Below are 23,537 nucleotides of genomic sequence, written 5' to 3'. Positions count from 1 at the left end.
GAGAGGCATCAGCAAAAGCTCCCTGCAGCTCCCAGATGTTTGCTTCTGCCTCTACCCAGGATCACAGTTTCAAGTTTGCCTGCTCTGCTGCTGCCATGCAGGGTGGGGACCAAGAAGCACCGTGTGACCAGGCAGGACCAGCCAACCCTAGCAAAAGGGGTTTTCCCTGACATACTTCTCTCCACTTCTCACCTCTGGCAGCAAGGGGAGGGTCTTGTGACTTCAGTGCTATGGGACATGCCTATTGGAGTTCAGGGCTGAAACTATGAGAGCCAGAAAACGTGCCCCAGCTCTCCAGTTTCTGAAGATTGTCATAGGAGGCTCTGAGTATCAGTAAGTTTGGCCACCCCAGTCCAGCAGTTGTCATAAACCAAAATCAGCTTCTTGTTATCCAAGCTCCCAGTTCTACAAAACACAGACGCATTTTGCTGAATGGGAGCTGGCTTGTAAAGTAGTTGCGTCCATTCTACTATGATTACTAGGATTTTGGCTATGAAAGGTGGTCTCCTAGGAAAGCTGTAATGAAGTGAAGGAAAATGAACATTTGGCATGGCTCTAACAGAGCAACCACCCCTGAGAGGGAAAATGGATGACTATCTACGAATCATCATCATGATGGGTACAAATCAAGAAACCTGGATTCTACTTTTACCTAATATGGAGTAAATTTATTTATTGCTGTGCAATGACGACTGTGGTTTACTTTTTGGTATGCTCGTAAACAAAATATTGACACTCTCACTATGGATAAATACCTCTGATAAATCACATTTTTCAGCTCAGAATAAACAGCAAAGCTTGTATTTATAACCTAGAAATGAGGAACTTCTGAGATTTATAGTCAATGCTTCAGAAGACCATTGTAAAGGCAGCATTGCATCCTGCAATTTTATTTGCATGCACAGACCCTCTGAGCCCATGTGGTGCCTCTTGGACTTTAACAGAGCTCTGGTAAAACACAGGGCTGTGTCCAGACTGCAGGGAACTGTCAGCAAAAGATATGCAAACTTCAGTGCACGATTTGCATATCTTTTGCTGACAGTTGTGTCAGGAGAGGCTTTTCCAACATTTAGCCCATCCACAGGGGGCCAAATGTTGTGGGGGGAGAGCCGTCTGTTGTGATATTTCTTCTGCCTCAGGAATGAGATTTATAGAGAGATCTGCAGTCTGGATGCATGCTCTGTCAACAAACTTCTGTCAACCTAAGTTTTGTCGACAGAAGCTACAGTATAGACATAGCCCAGAGTCCACCTTGGTGCATCAGATTACAGAGGTGTGTCTACAAATACAACAGGGTCATTTTCTGATCTGCTTAACACTAAGAGTGGTCTCACTGAAGGCAACAAGAGTATTCAAGGGGTAAGGAACTATTCAGCCTTAGTGAGGTTATCAACATCTAGACCAAAGTTGTTATCAATATTCAAGTCAGTGTAAGCTAAATAATTTGGATCAAATCCCTCACTCTGCGGCAGCTCTAATTCAGTCTACACTTTGACTGGTTTCAGTGGAGACAGGCCACAGGGAAGAACTGAGGATGTGGTAAATTGTTTTTAAAAACTTTCATCTGTAATTTTGATGCCATAATGTTTTTATGGAAGAACAGCAGCACACTTTTAAAAAGAGTGACTTACCATACTATAATCTATGTGGTTGCACAGGGAGTGTGATGGATGGAAGGGCTACTAACCCTTTTTTAGCCATCCCAATATTCAGTTAACTAACCTGACAGTAAAAGGTTCAATGCAGAGATAGCGGGTCCCTGAAAACCTTGAGGAAATATTTTAGCAAGCACTCAGGGGAGCCAATGGGAAGAGAGAGGGGGATTTTTGAATTAAAGCAGTTATTTGCTTGTTGCAATCCTTTGTGTGGCCAGAGGAGAGATACAAAGATGGAACCAAGGGTGTAAGTGTTCAGCAATATCTATACCTTCAGAAGAACCTTGGAATAACAGATATGTGAGTAGAAAGGGGATGTTTAGTTAGATGTGAGCAGGTTTTGTTTTTTTTTTTAAATTTCAGGCTTGGTCTGAGGGACTTCAAGCTGATGTATCCCTCCGTAACATGTAACTTTCAAACTGAATCCCAGGGACACAATTCTCCAGGTACATCTACACTAGGAACTAACTAACTAACTAACATTTACACAAATGCTAGGAGTCTGTCTAATAAGATGGGTGAACTGGAGTACCTCATATCAAAGGAGGAAGTTGACATAATAGGCATCACAGAAACATGGTGGAATGAGGACAAATCAGTGGGACACTATCATACCGGGATATAAATTATATCGGAAAGACAGAACAGGTCGTGCGGGTGGCGGAGTGGTACTATATGTGAAGGATAATATAGAATCAAATGAAACAAAAATCCTAAAGGAATCAAAATGTTCCGTAGAATCATTATGGATAACAATTCATTCCTCTAATGTGAATATGGCATTAGGAATATATGACTGACCACCTAACCAGGACAGTGATAGTGATGCTGAAATGTTAAGGGAGATTAAAGAGGCTATCACAATAAAAAACACAGTAATAATAGGAGATTTCAATTATCCCCATATTGATTGGGTACATGTCACCTCAGGACGGGATTCAGAGATTAAATTTCTTGATGCCTTAAATGACCGCTTCTTGGAGCGGCTACTACAGGAACCCAAAAGGGGAGAGTCAATTCTCAATCTAGTCCTGACGGGAACGCAGGATCTGGTCCAAGAGGTAACTGTTACTGGACCGCTTGGAAATAGTGCCCACAATATAATAACTTTTAATATTCCTGTGTTGGGAAGAACACCGCACCGGTCAAACACTCTGGCATTTAATTTCAAAAAGGGGAATTACACTAAAATGAGGAAGCTAGTTACACAGAAACTAAAAGGTAGAGTAACTAAATTAAAATCCCTGGAAGCTGCATGGAAACTGTTTAAAGACACCATACTAGAGGCCCAACTTAAATGTATACCCCAAATAAAAAAAACACAGTAAAGCTGCGTCTACACGTGCACGCTACTTCGAAGTAGCGGCACTAACTTCGAAATAGCGCCCGTCACGTCTACACGCGTCGGGCGCTATTTCGAAGTTGAAATCGACGTTAGGCGGCGAGACGTCGAAGTCGCTAACCCCATGAGGGGATGGGAATAGCGCCCTACTTCGACGTTCAACATCGAAGTAGGGACGTGTAGACGATCCGCGTCCCGCAACATCGAAATAGCGGGGTCCTCCATGGCGGCCATCAGCTGGGGGGTTGAGAGATACTCTCTCTCCAGCCCTTGCGGGGCTCTGTGGTCACCGTGGGCAGCAGCCCTTAGCCCAGGGCTTCTGGCTGCTGCTGCTGCAGCTGGGGGTCCGTGCTGCATATACAGGGTCTGCAACTAGTTGTTGGCTCTGTGTATCTTGCACTGTTTAATGAAAGTGTGTCTGGGAGGGGCCCTTTAAGGGAGCGACTTGCTGTTGAGTCCGCCCCGTGACCCTGTCTGCAGCTGTGCCTGGCTCCCTTATTTCGATGTGTGCTACTTTGGCGTGTAGACGTTCCCTCGCTGTGCCTATTTCGATGTTGGGCTGAGCAACGTCGAAGTTGAACATCGACTTTGCCAGCCCTGGAGGACGTGTAGACGTTATTCATCGAAACAGCCTATTTCGATGTCGCAACATCGAAATAAGCTATTTCGAAGTTGGGTGCACGTGTAGACGTAGCCTAAGAGACCTAACAAAGAACCACCATGGCTTAACAGCCATGTTAAAAAGGCAGTGAGAGAGAAAAGGGCAGCTTTTACAAAGTGGAAGTCAAATCCTAGTGAGGAAAATAGGAAGGAACATAAACACTCCCAAATTAAGTGTCATAACGTAGTAAGAAAAGCCAAAAAAGATTTTGAGGAACAGCTAGCCAAAAATTCAAAAAATGATAGTAAAATGTTTTTTAAATACATTAGAAGCAGGAAGCCCGCTAAAAAAGCAGTGGGGGCCCTTGGACGACAAAGATATAAAAGGAGCGATCAAGGAAGACAGTGCCATTGCGGAGCAATTAAATGATTTCTTTGCTTCAGTCTTCACGGCTGAGGATGTAACAGAGGTTCCTAAATCTGAGCCAGCCTTTTTAGGTGACAAATCTGAGGAACTCTCCCAGATTGAAGTGACATTAGAGGAGGTTTTGGAGTTAATTGATAAGCTGAATAGTAACAAGTCTCCAGGACCAGACGGTATTCACCCAAAGGTTCTGAAAGAACTCAAATGTGAAATTGCGAAGTTATTAACAGTGGTTTGTAACCTATCCTTTAAATCCGCTTCGGTACCCAATGACTGGAAGACGGCCAATATAACGCCAATATTTAAAAAAGGCTCCAGAGGAGACCCTGGCAATTATAGACCGATAAGTCTAACATCAGTACCAGGCAAATTAGTAGAAACAATAGTAAAGAATAAAATTGCAAGGCACGTAGAAGAGCATGAATTGTTGGGCAAAAGTCAGCATGGTTTCTGCAGAGGGAAGTCATGTCTAACTAATCTATTAGAATTCTTTGAAAGGGTTAATAAACATGCGGACAAGGGGCACCCAGTGGACATAATATACCTAGATTTCCAGAAAGCCTTTGACACGGTCCCACACCAAAGGCTTTTATGTAAATTAGGCAGTCATGGGATAGGAGGAAAGATCCTTTCATGGATCAGGAATTGGTTAAAAGACAGAAAACAAAGGGTTGGAATAAATGGTAAATTTTCACAATGGAGGTGGGTAACTAGTGGTGTTCCCCAGGGGTCAGTCCTGGGACCGATCCTGTTCAACTTGTTCATCAATGATCTAGAAAATGAGGTAAGCAGTGAGGTGGCAAAGTTTGCAGATGACACCAAGTTGTTCGGGACAGTCAAAACCAAAAGGGATTGTGAAGAACTACAAAAAGATCTCAGCAAACTGAGTGATTGGGCAGCAAAATGGCAAATGAAATTTAATGTGGGTAAGTGTAAGGTAATGCACATTGGAAAAAATAATCCAAATTACACGTACAACATGATGGGGTCAAACTGAGCTACGACAGATCAGGAAAGGGATCTTGGAGTTAGTGGATAGTTCTCTGAAGACATCCATGCAGTGTGCAGCAGCAGTTAGTAAAGCAAAAAGGATGCTAGGAATTATTAAAAAAAGGGATAGATAATAAGACAAAAGATACCATACTTCCCCTATATAAAACTATGGTACGCCCACATCTTGAGTACTGTGTGCAGATGTGGTCTCCTCACCTCAAAAAAGATATATTGGCATTAGAAAAGGTTCAGAAAAGGGCGACTAAAATGATTAGGGGTTTGGAACGGGTCCCATATGGGGAGAGGCTAGAGCGACTGGGACTTTTCAGTCTGGAAAAGAGGCGATTGAGGGGTGATATGATAGAGGTATATAAAATCATGAATGGTGTGGAGAAAGTGAACATAGAAAAATTATTTACCTTTTCCCATAATACAAGAACTAGGGGACACCAAATGAAATTGATGGGTAGTAGGTTCAAAACTAATAAAAGGAAATTTTTCTTCACACAGCGCACAGTCAACCTGTGGAACTCCTTGCCGGAGGAGGCTGTGAAGGCCAGGACTCTATTAGGTTTAAAAAAAGAGCTCGATAAATTTTTGCAGGTTAGGTCCATAAATGGCTATTAGCCAGGGGTAAAGTATGGTGCCCTAGCCTTCAGTACAAGGGCAGGAGATGGATGTCAGGAGATAAATCACTTGATCATTGTCTTCTGTTCTCCTTCTCTGGTGCACCTGGCATTGGCCAGTGTCGGCAGACGGGATACTGGGCTGGATGGACCTTTGGTCTGACCCAGTATGGCCATTCTTATGTTCTTAAGTTAGGCACTACATCAAAGAAGCCAGCAGAGAGTCTACACACATTTCCTTACTTTCAAGTTAACTTTGAAGTGGGGAGCCAAACTTTGAAGTCTTTATTCCATTCCCGGGAATGAAGTAGTGCCCTACTTTGAAGTTTAACTTCAAAGTAGGGTGTGTGTAGACACTCAAGTTGTACTTTGAAGTAAGCAACTTTGAAGTTATTTTTGTAGCACAGACACAGCCTCTGTGTTTTAATTTACTTTTTTAAAACAAAGCAAAAAAGATACAGACTAACAGAGCTACCTCTCTGTTCCTTTTTTTTCAGTTGCTCTGGAACACCTAGCAACCAAGTATGTCTTATTGTTTTTGTTTTTTTTAAATGAAATCACCTTTTTTAAGGCGATGAACTGATTCCTGCGACCTAGAGGGCAGGAGGGTCTGTGTGCATCTGTCTGGGGCTGAGAGTTCAGTCACTAAGGAACTCCAGTTTGTTTTCAAGCTCTCTCGTAAAGGAGAGTTAAGAGCTATGGGTTACCCCACAGGGGAGAGATCCCAAGTATGTCTTCTTGAGTCCTCAAAAAGTATTTTTGCACTGGCGGGGGGGAAGGCGGCAGCTACTCCCCAAGGTCAGGAAACCTGTTTTTTGTTTTTTAAACTTAACTTATTTTTTTAAAAATAAGCAGAAGCCTTTAGTGGCAGTATACTTAAGGCATTCTTGCAGGCCTCTACCTTCTGTACTTGAAGTGCTGGAGTGTGCATTATCCTTGACAGGCAGACAATGTTTTTCTCATGTTGTTGCAATGGCTTGCATGTGCAAAGCAAACAACTCTCTTCACTAATATTCATCTTTTTATTTTAAAGCTGTTCCTTCCCTCAAAGCTCATGAAAGGCAAAACATACGATTAAAAATTATACATTTCAAAAACACACCTGACCTTACTTAATGCTTAGAACATATTACATCTATGATCACTTTTAATAGTGGCAGATGCCACTATGAAACAAATTGATCCTGTCACATAAGGAACATGGAGTCAATATATAATCATCAATATAATCTCTTTACTGCCAATATATTAATTTCATTTGCAACTAAGATCAAGTGTTCATCCAAAAGGTTTTCAATTATTTTCAAAAAGTAACAAAAGAACAAAAAATTTTCATTCTAGCTACAAATATCCCAACTACTCAGAAAATGGCTAAGTATTTATCAACCTTTAATTATGCAGCATATATGGCAACAAATTAGCAAATGTGTCTGTCATCTGCCTTCAGTGACCTGATAGATGGATAACATAGCAGAAGTAAATTTTCCACTTTTATAAATGTGGAAGTTGTACCTTTAATGAAAGAAAAAAAGCAGTCAAGTAGCATGTTCAAGACTAATAAAATAATTTATTAGGTGATGAGCTTTCGTGGGACAGACCCACTTCTTCAGACCATAGCTATACCAGAACAGACTCAATATTTAAGGCACAGAGAACCAAAAACAGTAATCAAGGTGGACAAATTAGAAAAAAAATTATCAAGGTGAGCAAATCAGAGAGTAAAGGGGAAGAAGTAGAGGGATGGGGAGGGGGAGTCAAGAATTAGATTAAGCAAAGTATGCAAACGAGCCCCTATAGTGACTCAGAAAATTCCCATCCCAGTTCAAACCATGTGTTTAATGTGTTGAATTTGAATATAAATGAGAGTTCAGCAGCCTCTCTTTCAACAGGAATTTTCACGACACTCTTGAAAGAGAGGCTGCCAAACTCTCTGTTATATTCAGATTTGACACATTTAACACACGGTTTGAACCGGGATGAGAATTTTCTGAGTCGCTATAGGGGCTCGTTTGCATACTTGGCTTAATCTAATTCTTGACTCCCCCCCTCATCCCTCCCCTTCTGCCCCTCTACTCTCTGATTTGCTCACCTTGATAATTTTTTTTCTGATTTGTCCACCTTGATTACTGTTTTTGGTTCTCTATGCCTTAAATATTGAGTCTGTTCTGGTATGGCTATAGTCTGAAGAAGTGGGTCTGACCCACGAAAGCTCACCTAATAAATTATTTTGTTAGTCTTTAACGTGCTACCTGACTGCTTTTTTTGTTTTGATAGTATATAGACTAGCACGGTTTCCTCTCTGTTACTCTTTAATGAAAGAAGTGTCAATATGAGAGTGAGAGAGTACATACAAATAATGCTGATGAGAATATGCAAGTTTATTTTTAAACCAAATAGCAAAAAGTTTATTTTCTGTTACGGACTAGGTAATAATGATCATCTACACCATTGTTTTTCACATGCTGATGTACCTTCCTGCATCCAAAGTGAATTTTCAAGTGCCTCCAAGACATTGTTCCTCCTCCTACCTAGGTGCTACATAGACTAGAAGGACTGGGGGTGGGTCTACAACTCACCATGAAAAAGTTACTCTGAAAAATTAATACTGCTGTAACTGAGGTCCTTGAAAAACTGGCTCGTCACAAAGTAAGGACTTCCTGTTTCTGCTTTCTATAACCAAGGTATACAATAAATTGAACTTACCAATATTTATGGGTCTGAATGACATTAAAGGTGACTGAAGAAACGTTACATCACTTAAGACGTTTAGCCACGTAATATAAGTGTAGTTGAGTTTCAGTGAAGGTATGTGACATTCATATTTGTCGTACCCATTGCAGTCACACTGAGTAACCATGAACGTGCCTGTTAGGGAAGCTGTAAACATATCTTCCAATGACAACTCTGATCTATATTGAAAACAACAGATTAATATTTTGAAAGCATCATGTCCTGAACAATTTTCTGCATATTCTATTAGATTTAACCCTTTGGATTAAACAGTAGAAAAATTAGTGAGGACTGCAAAGCACAAGAGACAGATCAGTCCATGTTCGTTTTCCACAGCAGTACCTTTTTGGGCAGCAAAGAAGACTAATGAAAAATATTCCTGATGCCTGATCCTAGACATCAGAATTGCCAGACTGAATCAGACAGACAATCTACTCCAGCACCCTGTCTCTTACAGTGGCCAGAACCAACTGCATGAGAGAGGAAGGCTAAAGAACATCTCCATTTGACAGATGTGGAATAAATGTGTAACTCATGAAGGTCTCATCCCAGTCCCTAAATCAGATGCTGATTGAACCTGAAACCTGAGTTTTGATATACCTCCCAAAATTTATGAATAATGTTATAATAATGCAAAATTCTGAAGTTGTTATTCAGCCAAAACCAAAATTTTGTGTCTGCAAAAAGCTGTGGGATTTGGGCTAGGTTTAGAATAGGTTTCTAAATTAATTATCAGGCATACCAGATTACAACTGATAAATTTTGCATATACACAGCACAAAAAATGTTCTCTGAAGATCTAACTTTATGTGAACTCATCCAAGATGATGAAACTTTGTTTACTTTGAAGCGAGTGTGTGTTTCTCTCATAGGTAATTTGACTTTTTCTTAGCAAAGCAAATCTCATTTAATCCAGGCATTACTAGTATTTTTGTTTTGGATGGGCTTGTGGAAAGTATTTGGTAACTAACTCTTTAGTATTCTGTTTTGTTTATTTCTAAAATGAAGTACAACCCCAAGAGACTACTTCTGGCTGAACTCTCCAGATTTGTTTTCATAAATTTTTCACATGTTGGAATACTTTCCTGGAGAGATTAGCATACAAATGAAAATACTCTTAGTACAAGAATCTGCAAAACTATATGGTTTAATAAAACCTTCCAAAATTGTAAATGGAGAGCATCCAAACTGCTAACAAGATGTTTATTTGACACAAATAGTTAGATCAAATTTTCCAGCGATTGAAGACTAAATATATGCTTTAAAAATTCTTAAAGGAAAAAGGCATAATATCAAGGGCATATAGAAATACACAAGCTGTGCGACGTTTTATTAATATGAAGTCTCATGCAGCATACAAATGGAGATGTGTGCTGCCACACAGCAATTAAAGTTAATACTCATTCAATTTTTTTAATACCTGATTCAGACAGGCACTATATCACCCTTCTAAAGCCTATGTAATACTGTTCTTTGAGTCACTTGCAAGAAATAGCATCAAGATGATCCATTTTACAAACCTGAGAAGGCCGTGGAGAAGGAGAAGGGAAAACAGAGTCCCTATCTTTAAATTTAAAAAAAAGAGGAATAAGGGGACCTGATGCTTTATAGCCCAGTCAGTCTAAGTGTAACACTTGAAAGATACTGGGACAAATTATTAATCAAGTGATCAACCTGTAAACACCTAGAAGATAAAGAGTAACAGCGAACATGGACTTGTTAAGAACAAACCAAGTCAAACCAGCCTAATTTCCTTCTTTGACAAGTTTACTTGCCTAATGGGCAGACAGCAGGTTAGGTGTAGCCATGTATATTTTGGTTTTTGTAACGCTTTGCCACAATCCCACATGACATTCTCACACACACAATAGGGAAATGTAATTATGATATTATTATAAGGTGGGTGGATAATTGGTTGGAAGACCACTCGGAGTAATTATCAAAGATCTGCTGTCAAATCAGAAGGACTAATATACTAGGCTCCTTCAGGGGTCAGTGCTGAGTCTGGTACTATTCAACATTTTCATTAATATCTTGGATAATGGTGACAAAAACATTTGTGGAAAATATCCTCACTCTGGGAGAAGTGTCTAACACTTTGGAATATAGGATTAGAATTTAAAACAACCTTGATAAATTTGGGAATTAGTCTGAATTCAACAAGATTAAATCTGATAAGGCCAAGATCAAAGTAAAGTACCTCACTGAGTAAGGAAAAGTCAAATGCACTACTACAAAATGATGAATAACTGGTGAGCTGGTAGATTCGCTGCTAAAGAGGATCTGGGGGTTATGGTGGATAATAAATTAAGTCAGTCAACAATATGATACATTTGCCCAAAAAAGGCTACTATTCTGGTACATACGAAAGGAGTGCCATATGTAAGATATGCGGTAGCTGTCTTGCTCTACTTGGCTTGATGAGGCCTCAGCTACAGTACTGTGCCCAGTTCTGGGTGTCACTCTTTTGGAAAGATGTAGAAAATTGGAGAGAGAGTTTAGACAGCAACAAAAATAACAGGAAGTTTAGAAAAGTTGATCTCTGAAGAAAGAAAGTAAACAACTGGGCACATTTAGTCTTGGTGGAAAAAAAAGTAATGGGGAACCTAATAAAAGTTTTCAAATACCTAAAGAGGACAGTGATAAAATTATTCTCTATTACCGCAAAAAGTAATTGGCTCGATCCACAGTAAGATTAGAAAGATTTTCCTTAATATCTGACTATCTGAACAGTGAAAATCTAGGCTAGACTTCCAAGAGAGGTTGTGGAATGAGACAAACACATGCCTAGGATGGTCTAGGTTTCCGCATGCCTGTTTCCACAGAGTGGATCTCACCTATGAGACTTCTCCTGTTCACTTCCAGACCTCCATTGTTTTGACTCTCTGAAAACTACACGGTTAAATAATTCTCTTCTTCCGAGGAAGTTGTGCCATAAGAGATAAGGTGACTACTGGACAGTGACAATGTCTCCATCTTGGCAACCCTCTTGCTATTAGTATTTTTTCTGCAGTATATTTTCAGAGTCTGATTTGACTGCTCTCTATTCTTCAGACCTATTCTGTAGCAGATAGCCTGAAGAACTTTCTATTCCTGGCTACTTCAGATGAAGTTTATAATATTTGGGGGTGGGTGAATCAAAAATGCTCTTTTTTTCTTTAAATGCTGAAACATTTCAGCTGTCAAAGGCCAAATGTGAACCACTGAGGAATGTACAATAAAACATGACCATTATTTTCATTGTTTATATGCCCTAAATATGAGAATATTGGCACTTGTTCCTGAATTGAGGCCTCCCAGAGAGAAGCAAATGCCATGAAAGCACTTTTAGGACTGGGATTGTTTTCAAACTATTCTGGCCTACGTGCAAAAGGCATCAGTGAGCCAACAAGGGAAACAACCCCCTTACCAAAAATATGAAATAAACAAGTCAGCTATTCCTTCGGAACACCAGGCCTCACTAAGAAAACTATAATTGACCTCCACTACTGGGAATAAAAATGTTAAATAAATTTCCTATGGTAAAAGCAACAACAATGGCAAAAATACTACAGATAGTCTTTGTGAGAGTGGAATGAACACATTATCATTGAGTCGTTTAATTGGAGATGTATAAATCTGGAGTCGAAAACTGGTAAGTTTCTTTCAAGGTAACACTTGCACAGACTAATGCTATCATGGAGTTTCTACTCACAAATTATTTTATGACAACAAAGTCATAAAACCTTTCTTGGTGTTTTAGGATATTCTTATAAATGGAAGCTTCATATATTTAATACTTACAGAACATAAAAGAGATTAATCTTAAATTCTCCATTCGAGTACAACTTCTTGTTTGACAATTTCAGGATACAAACTGACAGTTTCAGGTCTCCTTTAGTCCAACATTGAACGTCCCAGTTTAAATCTAAAATTTAACAGAGAAACATTTTCAGAACTGCACTGAAACCAAAGACATTTAAAGAAATAAAATTTACCAGAAAGATTTATCCTCCATCACTAATGCTGCACTAAATAGAAAAACCATGAAATTAAAAAAAAAAAAAAAATCTGGTACTCTCTCATCTGCACTGTGGCCCCAACCAGGCATACATTTAAGAATGTGCATTACCTTACTGATGTGACTCATATTTGGAATTTATGGCTATTAATGTGAGTGAGTACATCACTGCTGTTTGCAAAATTAGGGCTTCAGACCCAGGTTTTCAAAGGTATTAATATGTTGCTGCATTCAGCATTGCAATGTCCAACTGATTTAGGAGCCTACATGTATTTTCCAAAGATGTTTAGATGCTTAACAAGCAAAATCCCATTGATAGTTGGTTCCCAATGCCTAAATCCATTTGGGGAAAAAATTATGCTCCTAAATCTCACAATTACGACGCCTAATATAGCTAGTTATCTAGTTAAATCCTGTTATGCCCGCTGGCATGTAGGGCAGCCTAATATGATAACATCTAAAGGTCTCTTAAAATGTAGTGATCTGTCCGGTAGTTTCTTATTCTGGAGAATGTATAGAGCAGAATATAAAATTAAAAAATTATAATCACAATAATTTGTTTAAATAATAAACTTTCTAATTCTAACTACTGGTTGAACCTTTCTAATCCTGCACTCTCGGGACCTGACCAATGCCAAAACAGAAAATTTGCTGGATCATCAGAGGTCAATATTGTCTAGCAGCATTACTAACACTTCCACTGCTTACTGGGCTCTTAAAAGACATTTTGGGGTTAATCAGAGCTAAGTAACAGGACAGAACACAGAGCCAGCACAGGTGGCTGGAAACTAATTTTATGGGACTGCAAGAAACTTGGCCACACCCATGACAAGTGGAAATCTAGCTCATCGGTATCATGCTAGACCATGGATGTTTCCAAACCAGTGTGCCAGACTACAGAGGTTCAACCTCTAGTGACAACTTTTAGTATGCAGGTAGGAGATGAATAGTTGTGTTAAAGTTTCTGACATTCTTTTTAATCATTTTGCTACTGTTCATAACGAAAGCCTCTCCGCAATATCAGACAATACAACTATACTGATTACTTCTTGAAAAGATCTGACACAAGGCACAGCTATAATAATAGGGTAAAATCCTGACCATGTTTAAATGAATGGCATTTTTAGCATTGCCTTTCCACCATGTACAGTGTGTGCCAAGCAGCAGGAGTAACCAACCAACTTTAAATGACCAGATGAAAATAAAGACACTGTGGATGATAACATATCATGGACATGAAGGCAGGGACAAGATTCACCCAACCAAGCTTAAAAGACGTATGTTCTTATCTGTAAGTTATTTAATTCAGCACTCCTCAGCAGCTCCAGTTCTATCATGATGTTCACAAGGAGTTAGCCAACTAGTAAGTGCTAAAAACAAGGGCTATCAAAATGGATTTCTATCATAAAGATGTGACTTCTACCTCCTTACTTTCATGACATACTCCTTTTCCTTCCCCTTTGTCTGCCTTTGTACATGGCAAACTCTCCGGGACAAGCATTTGCCATCATTTGTACATTGCCCAGCACAATCCAAGCACAAACGGAAACAAGTTAACAGTAATAAGAAAATATTCAGAAATCAAAGAAAATATGATATCCATTACTGAGTCTTTAAATATTTATACTAGAAACCTACCTGACTGCTGAGGAGCTAAGATACTTATTTCTGAGGAAACAAATTTCTTTGTTTCCACGCCTGCCATTTTCAAAGAACAATTGGTGTGTGTTTTGTTCCAAAGGCAGCAGAGGAAACTCTCTTTAGCCACCAGCGCCAGAGAGTTGGTTTCAGCAGTGCCATGCTCTCCAGGCAACCCAGGACCACTTGCTACACCTCCAGCACTCGAAGGGATGACAGAAGTCTCATTTAGTGACATGCAAGGGACCATAAATCTTGATGCTGGAATCTGATATACCATACAGTGAGCAACTGCCATACGAATAAAATCTGGAAATACAACAATATAATGAAGGAAATTAGTTACACTATTTGGGACAATGAAAATAAAGTGAGCTGCTGTTCCAAGGAAACATGGGTGGTTAAAAATATTGGAAAGATCCCCATGTGCCAATGTCTTCTGAATTGACAGATCATTTTATTGAGTTAGGCTTCCAAAACTCACCCATATGCTTCATACTTGACATAAGCCACTCTGCTCTTTTTCCAAAAACTTACTGCACATAACACCTCTTTCAAGCAAAAACAAATCAAAAAAGATAGGTCAACAAAGGAACTCTAGCAGAAAAGTTCCCTCCTGTCTTAAAGTGGATTAAAATAATTAGAATCAAACATATTAAATAGGGATTGAAGTCAAAGGAGCTGCACCAATGTAGCAGAGAATTTGGCCCTAGAGCTGAGCACACACACTCTGAGGTCTTAAAACCCAAACCCAGGTGTCCATTTTGCATCTATCTTCTGTATCAGGAGTGGACAAGGTACAGCTTGCAGGCCACGTGTGGCCTGCGGACCGCCCTGCGGGACACTCAAGCACAAAGCAGGAAGCTGCTTGAGCAGTTCCTGCTGCATATAGCTCTCTGCTCCAGGCCCCAAGGTGTAAGGGAGGCTTCGTGCACTGTCCCACCCATCAGCAAAAGTCTCTCAGCTCCCATTGGTTGGCTTGTGACAAATCGGAGCCCCAAGATTTTGCTGGGGGTGGGGGAAGGCGGGAGCAGCATGCAGAGCCTTCCCCCCACCGCCCCAGTGTCTGGGGCAGAGAACCACATGGAGCAGGCTTGACCGATCTGCAGCTGCAGCAGGCAGGGAGCCTGTCTCAAGGGTCTGCTGGACAGGAGCCGCCTAGATAAGCATCTCACAGACAGTGCCTGCCCCAGTTATCCCAGCCCCTCCCTGCCCACAACTTCCCACCCAAAGTCACCACGCAAATCCTCTGTGTTCACCTCCCCCAGGTCACAACTCCTTCCCAGACCCTCAACTCCCTCCATTTCCCGCCTCCCGCAAAATCCACTCCTGCACCCATACCCACTCCCATGACCTGTGCCTCCCTAGCCCCTGCCCCAGGTCACAACACCCTCCTTCACTCAAATTTCCTCTTAGCTCCACCCCCCCAACTCTCTCCTGCATCCTATCACCTTACCCCGAGCTCTTGCCTGCTCCCAACACCATCCCAGACCCTGCATCCCTGTATAGAAAAGTGTGGCCCTTGACCACTTGCCAAAATCTTGGAGTGCCCCCTCCCATCCAAAAGTATAGTCCACCCCTCACTAACAAGTATCACGTAAGCCCAAACATTGCACGTCAAACGTTACTGTTAACATTTTCTAAAGACATGAGAAACCAATATTATTGTTCACAGCAACAGTTTAAAAAGCTCTATTGATAATATGTGAGACCCTGAATCAGGATTGCCAACCATCAGTAAATTCACCATTAAAAACAAAAAAAATCCAAAAACCAAAAAGTGGATCAGTCTGTGGAATTCATTTAGATATCAAATTTAAAAAAAGACAACGAGCTTTGCAGTGGAGTTGAGGAGTCCCTCCCACCTGGCTCCAGCAAGCTCCACCCCGGAGGGTCTACAATTCCAAGGACGGGGTAAAGAGGGGAATTCTCCTGGTAGAGGCTCCCTCTGACCTGCTGTTGGCTGGCAGGGGCTGTGCCCCCTCTGGCTTTGAGCTCTACTTTAGCATCACGAGCCTCTGCACAACAACAGCTTTTGGCTGGCATGTCTGCAGCTGTGACGTTATTAGATTAACATGTGGCCACAGAGATCACTGCTGTAACTACTATTACACAGTGCAACAAATCTTGTACCAAGCAGGACACGTTGCCAGAAAGGTTTAAATAATCCCAGGCCAAATGGCCCAGAGTTAACATGTAGAGTAGTAAGGGGCAAGCTCGGCTAATGAGTGGGTCGCATGAGCGGCTCTCCTTCATCTCAGCGGGCCACAAAACTGCTGTAACCAAGACAGTCTCCCAGGATAGGTAGTTTTGCTAATCGCACTTGAGTGCCTAGAATGTGTGGGTTGTACCAACTGAACTCAAACTGGATGCAGAGGGAGTGCATGGTTCTCACAAGGTTGTGTGCAGTCAGCATGTACCTCGCTTCATATGCACTTTTTGTACATGTGTGTCACTTCTGTAATACTGGTAGGAAAAAAAAAAAGTATGCAGACACAAACCAACAGAATCCAGTAACCCCGTGCCTGGGCAACGGTAAACAACACGTCTCGTTGGTCACACATGGAACCCTAATGGGATACATGTGGCCCTCAGGACCCACATAGCCCACCACTGTTGTACAGGCATGAAAGGAAAAAATACACAAATGTAATTAAGCCCTTCAATACTAACGAGGCTAGAGCTTTCACACGCAAACCTATATTACTAGAAATTAGAGGCAATACTAGTTGTGTGTGTTTACTTATATCTTATAGATGCTAACCATGTAAATTGACGTGTCACTGTAACTGTTGATTCAGAGATTAAAGGTAAAATTAACATTTAGATTAATTTTAGGTGAGAAGGTCCTTTCAACATGTCTCTTCAAAGTTTCTGATAAACTGCTTAATGGACAAATTACCTTATGTTAAATTACTGAGTATTTAATTACCAGCAGGTTACATCAAAAGACTACTGTGTTCTGTCATTCCAAGAGTCTGCTGCAAAGATATAAAGGACCTTTGTTCCTGATCTTGTATCTGTTTGGGTGCTCTTGGGAGAAACTGCAAGCCATGAAAATGAGATCCTAGATATCCTTGTGCTCTTTGAATGGGCACTGACTTAAGAGTCTCACATCTGCTTGATGTCTCAGACAGAGGAAACCTAAGCCATAAGGACTGAGTTCCCAGTCATTGGCTGAAATCACCACAGATATGGATCTTGGACTATAACCACGGACTAACTTCTAAAAGAACTTGCAACTAAAAGATCCCTATTGCTATTATCTAAACTTCAAGAATTGAACTCATGTCTATATGCATACTGCTTTTTAAAATCAACATTCTATCTTTTAAAATAAATGTTAGCTTAGTTAATAAGAATTGGCTGTAAGTGTGTGTTTGGGATAATGTCTGAAATAGTCATTGACCTGGTACGTAACGTGTACCATCTGTTGGGACTAGTAGAATTTGGGGTGTGTGGGTGGTGGCGTGAGGCTGTGGACTTTATGGGAACTGTGTGGTCTGGACTCCGAACAACTAATAAGGTAATAGAGAAGCTGTTTGGTGCTGGCTTGGTGACTCTAAACATCAGAATAACCACCAGCTCTGGGGATGGCTGTCCCTTTTCTTGCAGTGCACTCTAAGTGGGACCCATTGGGCCCTGCGTATCACAAGAGCGCACACACCTACTGGACTCCCTAGGGCTGGGGGAAGGACAGGGAATGAGATGTACCAGCCTCCCACAGGCCCCCCACCAGTAAAACACAGCAAGAAGGTTACTTAAATGTAAGAAATATACCATCCAGTCCTATGCTGAAAGGATTAGCTGTCAAAAATGGACTTGGAAAAATATTATTAAAACAATGTTTGACAGTGTGGCTGCTGCAATGTATCATCACAAACTGGAGAACTTGGAGGATGTTGATGTGGCTAGTAAGTAGGTTAAACTAGCATAACAATATTGCTGTTGTGATGCATGAATAAAAGCACTGCATACTGTACTTACTGCACTGTACCTTTGTCCTTTGGGGGTTCTCTTTATATTAGGTAAGAATGTGTCTATAAAAAAGTTTAGAAGTCTGTAATTTTTTTTTCTATGCTGTTTATAAAAATCATCTTCAGCAGTTGACAACTCTGTCCTGGCTCCACAGAAGTCATGAGTTTTGCCAGTGACTTTAATGAAGCCAAGATTTCATTTAACATATCAGATGTCTTTTCTTTCCTCTTTACCTAATCTGAAAGGCTTTGTTAATTGTTATGGAGTACATTGCAATAGTCTTGAAATGCTTCCACAATATGCTTGTTTGTGTTGTTACAAGAGAAATACACTGTTAAACCCCTGGCTAATGTGTATTACAAAAATGACAGGTTGGAAACAGGACCAAATGACAGAATTTTCTATAAACTAAATCTAGTAAAAGGTGATATTTTCTACCAAAAACTTCGATGTCTCAAAAATAAAACTGCGTACATTGTAGGAAGACACTTGTCACACTACATCACTTCTGTTGGTAAATCAGACCTTCTAGTCTGCTAATAATACTTCTGATAATAATAAATAGGCCTCTTTGAATTAAAATAAGCTTTTGTTACTGAAATGCATATAACTGATGAATGCATGTTCTTGGTTTCAGTGCAATATGCTGTAAATATTTAAATCATTTATTACATAAAAATTCATTCTTCCTAAGTGTCTTGCAAATGGACCCAACACTAACAAAAATGAGGGAATTTGTATCTTTTGCCTTCACAAGCACAATCTGAGCATTTATATAAACTGAACAGTAAACCAATGCAAAGTGAAAAATATGTTTAAGGTCATTTCAAGTAAACTCACATTACCATCTCAGTGCCCAAGCTGTCCAATTTCTTTGGATATACACATTTTTTGATCAGCAGAACCCTCTGTGGTATTTTCTCTTGCTTAACAATGCAGTCTGTGCCTTGTTAAACATCAGCTTCATTACGCTTCCTGGTTCCGCACAGAGGATTCAGTTGATGGAACAGAATATTAGTACACCATCCATGATGCAAAAACAAAATGAGGAGGACATACAGCTAATATGCTACCCATTTTACATAGGTTAATTTTGAAGGACAAATACATAGGTTAATTTTGAAGGACAAATCATACTGCAGAATCTCACAGGCACACCAACAAAATCCCTTAAGATCAGTGTGCATGCCCTTGCTGTCATACTTTTTCATGAAAGGTAAATGAAATGAATAAGCTACAATAAAATTTTAATAATATTAATGAACATGAGCTTATATTTTTATATTCCTTAATCAACATGCTTCTTTTTCCAAAAATGAGTAAACTGCGTTAAGAATATTCACTTTCCATTGATAAAGGATTTTTTTTTTTTAAACACGAAATACACACAAATCTGCCGACCAGTGACTAGAGACAAATAGTTCTACCTCCCAATTCAAATAACATGAGCTCTCTAGCTGTGCAATTAAAAGACATTTCTGTAAATGCTGATCATATTCAGCATGTGTATTAAGTTGTGACAATGTAGTAATCCATTTGATACTGAATGAATGAACACATGAAAAATCCTAATAAAACCTGCTACAATTGCTGCAAAGATCAGAAAGACACAATTTTTGAAATTTAATGCATTGTATTAAAATATTTGCTTTATCTTCCATGAACATCTTTGGAAATGTAGAGACTTTCACCAAATAAACTAAAATTACAGGGAAAAACACAAATCAAGTGAAATCTCCTCTACAGCAGACACCTATGACAGGTAGCATTCCAGAAATCCCTGTCAGGTTGCCACCAGTGTGCTGATCAAGCTACTGATGTCAGTTTTCCTGCCCTCTGGGGCTCCCCAACATGAGAAGAGCCAGTCTTTTCCAGCCAAGGCACACAGTTGGAGTTATTGGCCCTTTCCACACATATACACACACATGCTGCTTCAGCAGCACAACACAGATGCTGAATCAGCTCAACTCTGGTAGGACTCAGCTATAAAACCTTTGACAATACCCAGGAACCCAATCCACAAAAGCGGCCAAAACCCCAAATATACCCTCCTTACTCTGCTTAAAAATTTTACACAAAGAAAGCTCACACGGTCAACCTCCTTTATGAACGGGAGGGAAAGATGCACTGTAGTTGCTCCCCACCCCAGGTAATAATTAAACTGGGCTTCATAATAAACAAAAGTGGTTTTTACTAGGTATAAAAAGTAGGATTTAAGTGATTGCTAAGGAAAACAGATCTTGTATAACAATGCAGAGTCTGTGCCTCGTTAAACATCAGCTTCATTAGGTTTCCTGGGTCCAAACGGATCAAAGTAAGTAAAAATAAACAAAAAGACACCAGCTAGTTCCAAAACACTAAGAAACTTGTTACCTGCAAATTCTTACCCTGAACAGTTGTTCTTACCTCAGGACCTGGACCCAGCAGCTTTGCCCTCACCCTTTCACTAAGTTCTTTTTGTCCAGGTCTCTTCATATGTATCCTCTTGGTGGTCGGGGGGGTGGGGGAATGCAATTTCAAAAGCCAGCTGAAGACAAAAGACTAATTGCTTTCCCTTCCTTAAATATCCCTTTCCCAGGGCAGGAACCCTTAGTTCAGCACTCCCCATACCCAATGAAAAATATCACATTCAAGATGGAATCCAGCATGACCATATATCCTTCTAGAACCAACCACAGTTTGGGCTTACAGGAATAATAACACCATTCACAGATTGTTTGTTCAAATACTGAGCTATTAAGTTCCTGAAATATCACTAATGGTCCTTATTAGCACATTTAGAATTAGAACAGATTCACACTTCATATTTCTAACTTCACAAGCAAGAACCATACGTGCACAATATAAAATACACAGATTCTGCAGATTATAACTTTAAAAAAATGTTACATAACCTATCTTGCATACAGCATCTTTGAGTTATGCATATTCATAAACCAATTCATAAAGCATGGGGAGGCCCTATGACCATATCTACACTAATGTGCCTGACAAAAATCATGTATATCTGATTTAATCTACTAGGTTTATTCCTTCTATTTTAGAAAGGAAAACTGAAGCACTCATATCTGAGTTATTATAGTTACCATGAACTGAGCACCCATTTCAACAATTTTAAATATTAAAAGTAGAGGGACTGGTTTAGACTGAAAATATAACGAATCAGCACCTCCTGTGAAATCCGCACTCCACTGAAGTCATTGAGTTGTGTTATGATTTCAGTGGAGTTATTTTACCCTCAGTTGTTGATATTGCCCATAAAATTCTAGCCTGTATGAATTCTGGTTATGGTGGTTTGTCTTGCCTAACTTCATTACCTGTATTACAACTGCAGATTTATCAACAAACTTTTTTATAAAAGCTAGATAACTACATATTGATCAGCTATCAGTTGGATTGGTTATATCATCAAAAAGTTATCATTCAGTCTCTAAGGTACTGTGCATCAAATGGTTCCATAAGAAATACGGGCATTCCGTAACTTGTCAAGTCAATAGCTGCTGAATATGTTTTTTAAAAAAACAGTTTCAATGTCATTGTCTTAGGTGACTTACCCAAGTGCAGAAACACAATCAAAACTTTGAGCGAACACATCTTTTTCTGTACAGTGACTCTAAAAAAAAAAAAAAAAAAAAAACAGCCAAATTATAATAAATGAACAAAAGTGACAGAAGTGATCATTTCAATTTCAGAAGTAAATCTGTAATTCTACTTGGATCCTCACATCTTCTACAAGACTATGCTTTAAAAGTTGTGAATTTATAAAAATATATTCCCTGAAAACACCAAAGGTCTGGGTAATTCTTAAACTGTACAAAGGTATGTTTTATTTAATTTAATGTTTGGTTTTTACAGGAAGCAAGACAGAACATATAGCATCATAACAGAAAAGTAACACTCAGGCTACTAATTAAATATCAAGCAGCCGGTCTCTCCCCACTACAATTAGGAAACGGTTTTCTGTCCTCATGCATTTTCTGACTAACATGGTAATTATTTCCAGTTCTTCTCTTTCAAGGTAGTGTTAATCCACACAGTTAAAATGACTGAGAGATAGCAATTTCCAAAATACAGCACACCTTTGAGCACTATGGTTTCAGTAATCCACTTTCAGCTAGAGAGAAGCCATTTGACCAGGGGAAAGTTAGCTAAATACTACTATTAAAACATAGTGGTTGCCGATCACTGTACTAAGCCTTAATAGCAAGAAGAGCCTTTTTTAATTTGGTAAAAAAAATTCAACAATTCAAGAGCTGCAATGCATGTGAATACAAGATGGTCTTAATAAATAAAGTTAAACCATATCTTTTATAACTCCTATTTTAAGAGTAGCGCACACAACCATTTGTAATGCAATACCTTTTTACTGTAGGACATTCACTGTTCATCAAAAATAATCAGAAGGCAGTTTGGTCTTTTTTAACTTTGCAGTTATAGTATTGGGAATCACAAAGAAGTCCTTAAAGAGCTGCATGTGGCTCCAGAGCTGCAGGTTGCAGGCCCCGGCTTAGTACCTCTATAAAATAATTACAATTTGGGATTTTTGCCATGCAGTCTTATAAATGTCTTTTGTAACTGGGTTTGTGTATCATAATAATTTGTATTTATGATCAAGGTATTTACTATATCTGCATAAATATGGATGGTTCAGAAGTTTTCAGTTTAACACTCACACAACCTGGCTGTAGAGCTGAGCTAATAATTGATTTTTTTTTTTTTTTAAGCTTAGCAACTGAACCAAAATGGGCTTGTTTCAAACTAAAACTGAGGGCTTTTTTTTCCATTTTTCCCCATGAACCAAAAAGAGAGAGAGAGAGATTGTTAGCATTCACCAAACCATTTCAGATGTCAATCGAATTGGTATTTTCTTTAGAAAACATCATTTTAAACAGTTCTTATATTTTTTATTTATATTTTTGTTTTCATGTTTCTTTCAGCTGCAGTGACTTGCTATATTCATCCGAGTTGGTGAATATTCGCAGTGGCTCGTCAAAAGCATTCTTCAATAACTTAACTGTTCGGTGCCCTGCATCTTCCCCGTAAAACATTCATTTTCATGTGGTTGGTCATACTTTTTCCTCACCCACAACTGACAGCCCTAACTGTAGCAGAATCTACATGAACCCATGGACAGAAAACATGATTTGGTCACGCCCCCAAAAACACCTATGTCTACTATATGCTACAGAGCACAACCTCATTTTGAATCTGAATCCTTCCCATGCCATCAGATATTGCTTATAGCACAAACAAGGCTCCTAACTGGGGGTCTCCATGCTGTCTATGGGCCTAATAACCATGACTATATGGAGCCATTTATTTCCTGCTTAGAAAGAAAGTAGAGAAGTGAACCAACTACAGGTGCTACTGCAGCCCTGAAGCATAGACAATCTGCTGCCACATCTGTGGCTTGGAGAGAGGAAACCTGCATGCTGGGAGAGAAGACAGCAGAATTGCTCCTCAGCTCTTCCAAGCCTTCCAAGCACTGCTTCATAAGGCAACTCAAAAAGTCTGAGACCCAAAGAAGAATTCTACACAGGCAGGAATGCTA

General features: G+C 39.7%; 1 protein-coding gene across 2 annotated transcripts in view; it reads right to left on the bottom strand.

The window, feature by feature from the left end:
- LEPR (leptin receptor) overlaps positions 1 to 23,537 on the bottom strand; it is a 71,258-nt gene that overhangs the window by 38,242 nt on the left and 9,479 nt on the right. For both annotated transcript variants that reach the window (XM_075002798.1, XM_075002799.1), the window contains exons 2-5: positions 21,541 to 21,599; positions 14,009 to 14,317; positions 12,154 to 12,277; positions 8,344 to 8,549 (exon numbers count right to left, since the gene is read on the bottom strand). In XM_075002798.1, coding sequence (XP_074858899.1) covers positions 8,344 to 8,549; positions 12,154 to 12,277; positions 14,009 to 14,317; positions 21,541 to 21,580 — 679 coding nt within the window. In that variant the 5' untranslated portion in view covers positions 21,581 to 21,599. The remainder of the gene's footprint in view (positions 1 to 8,343; positions 8,550 to 12,153; positions 12,278 to 14,008; positions 14,318 to 21,540; positions 21,600 to 23,537) is intronic.

Source organism: Carettochelys insculpta, chromosome 9 (assembly GCF_033958435.1).
Source record: "Carettochelys insculpta isolate YL-2023 chromosome 9, ASM3395843v1, whole genome shotgun sequence".
Classification (NCBI taxonomy): domain Eukaryota; kingdom Metazoa; phylum Chordata; order Testudines; family Carettochelyidae; genus Carettochelys; species Carettochelys insculpta.
The sequence above is the reverse complement of the archived record's forward strand: the minus strand, read 5'-3'. Positions and strand labels throughout refer to the sequence as shown.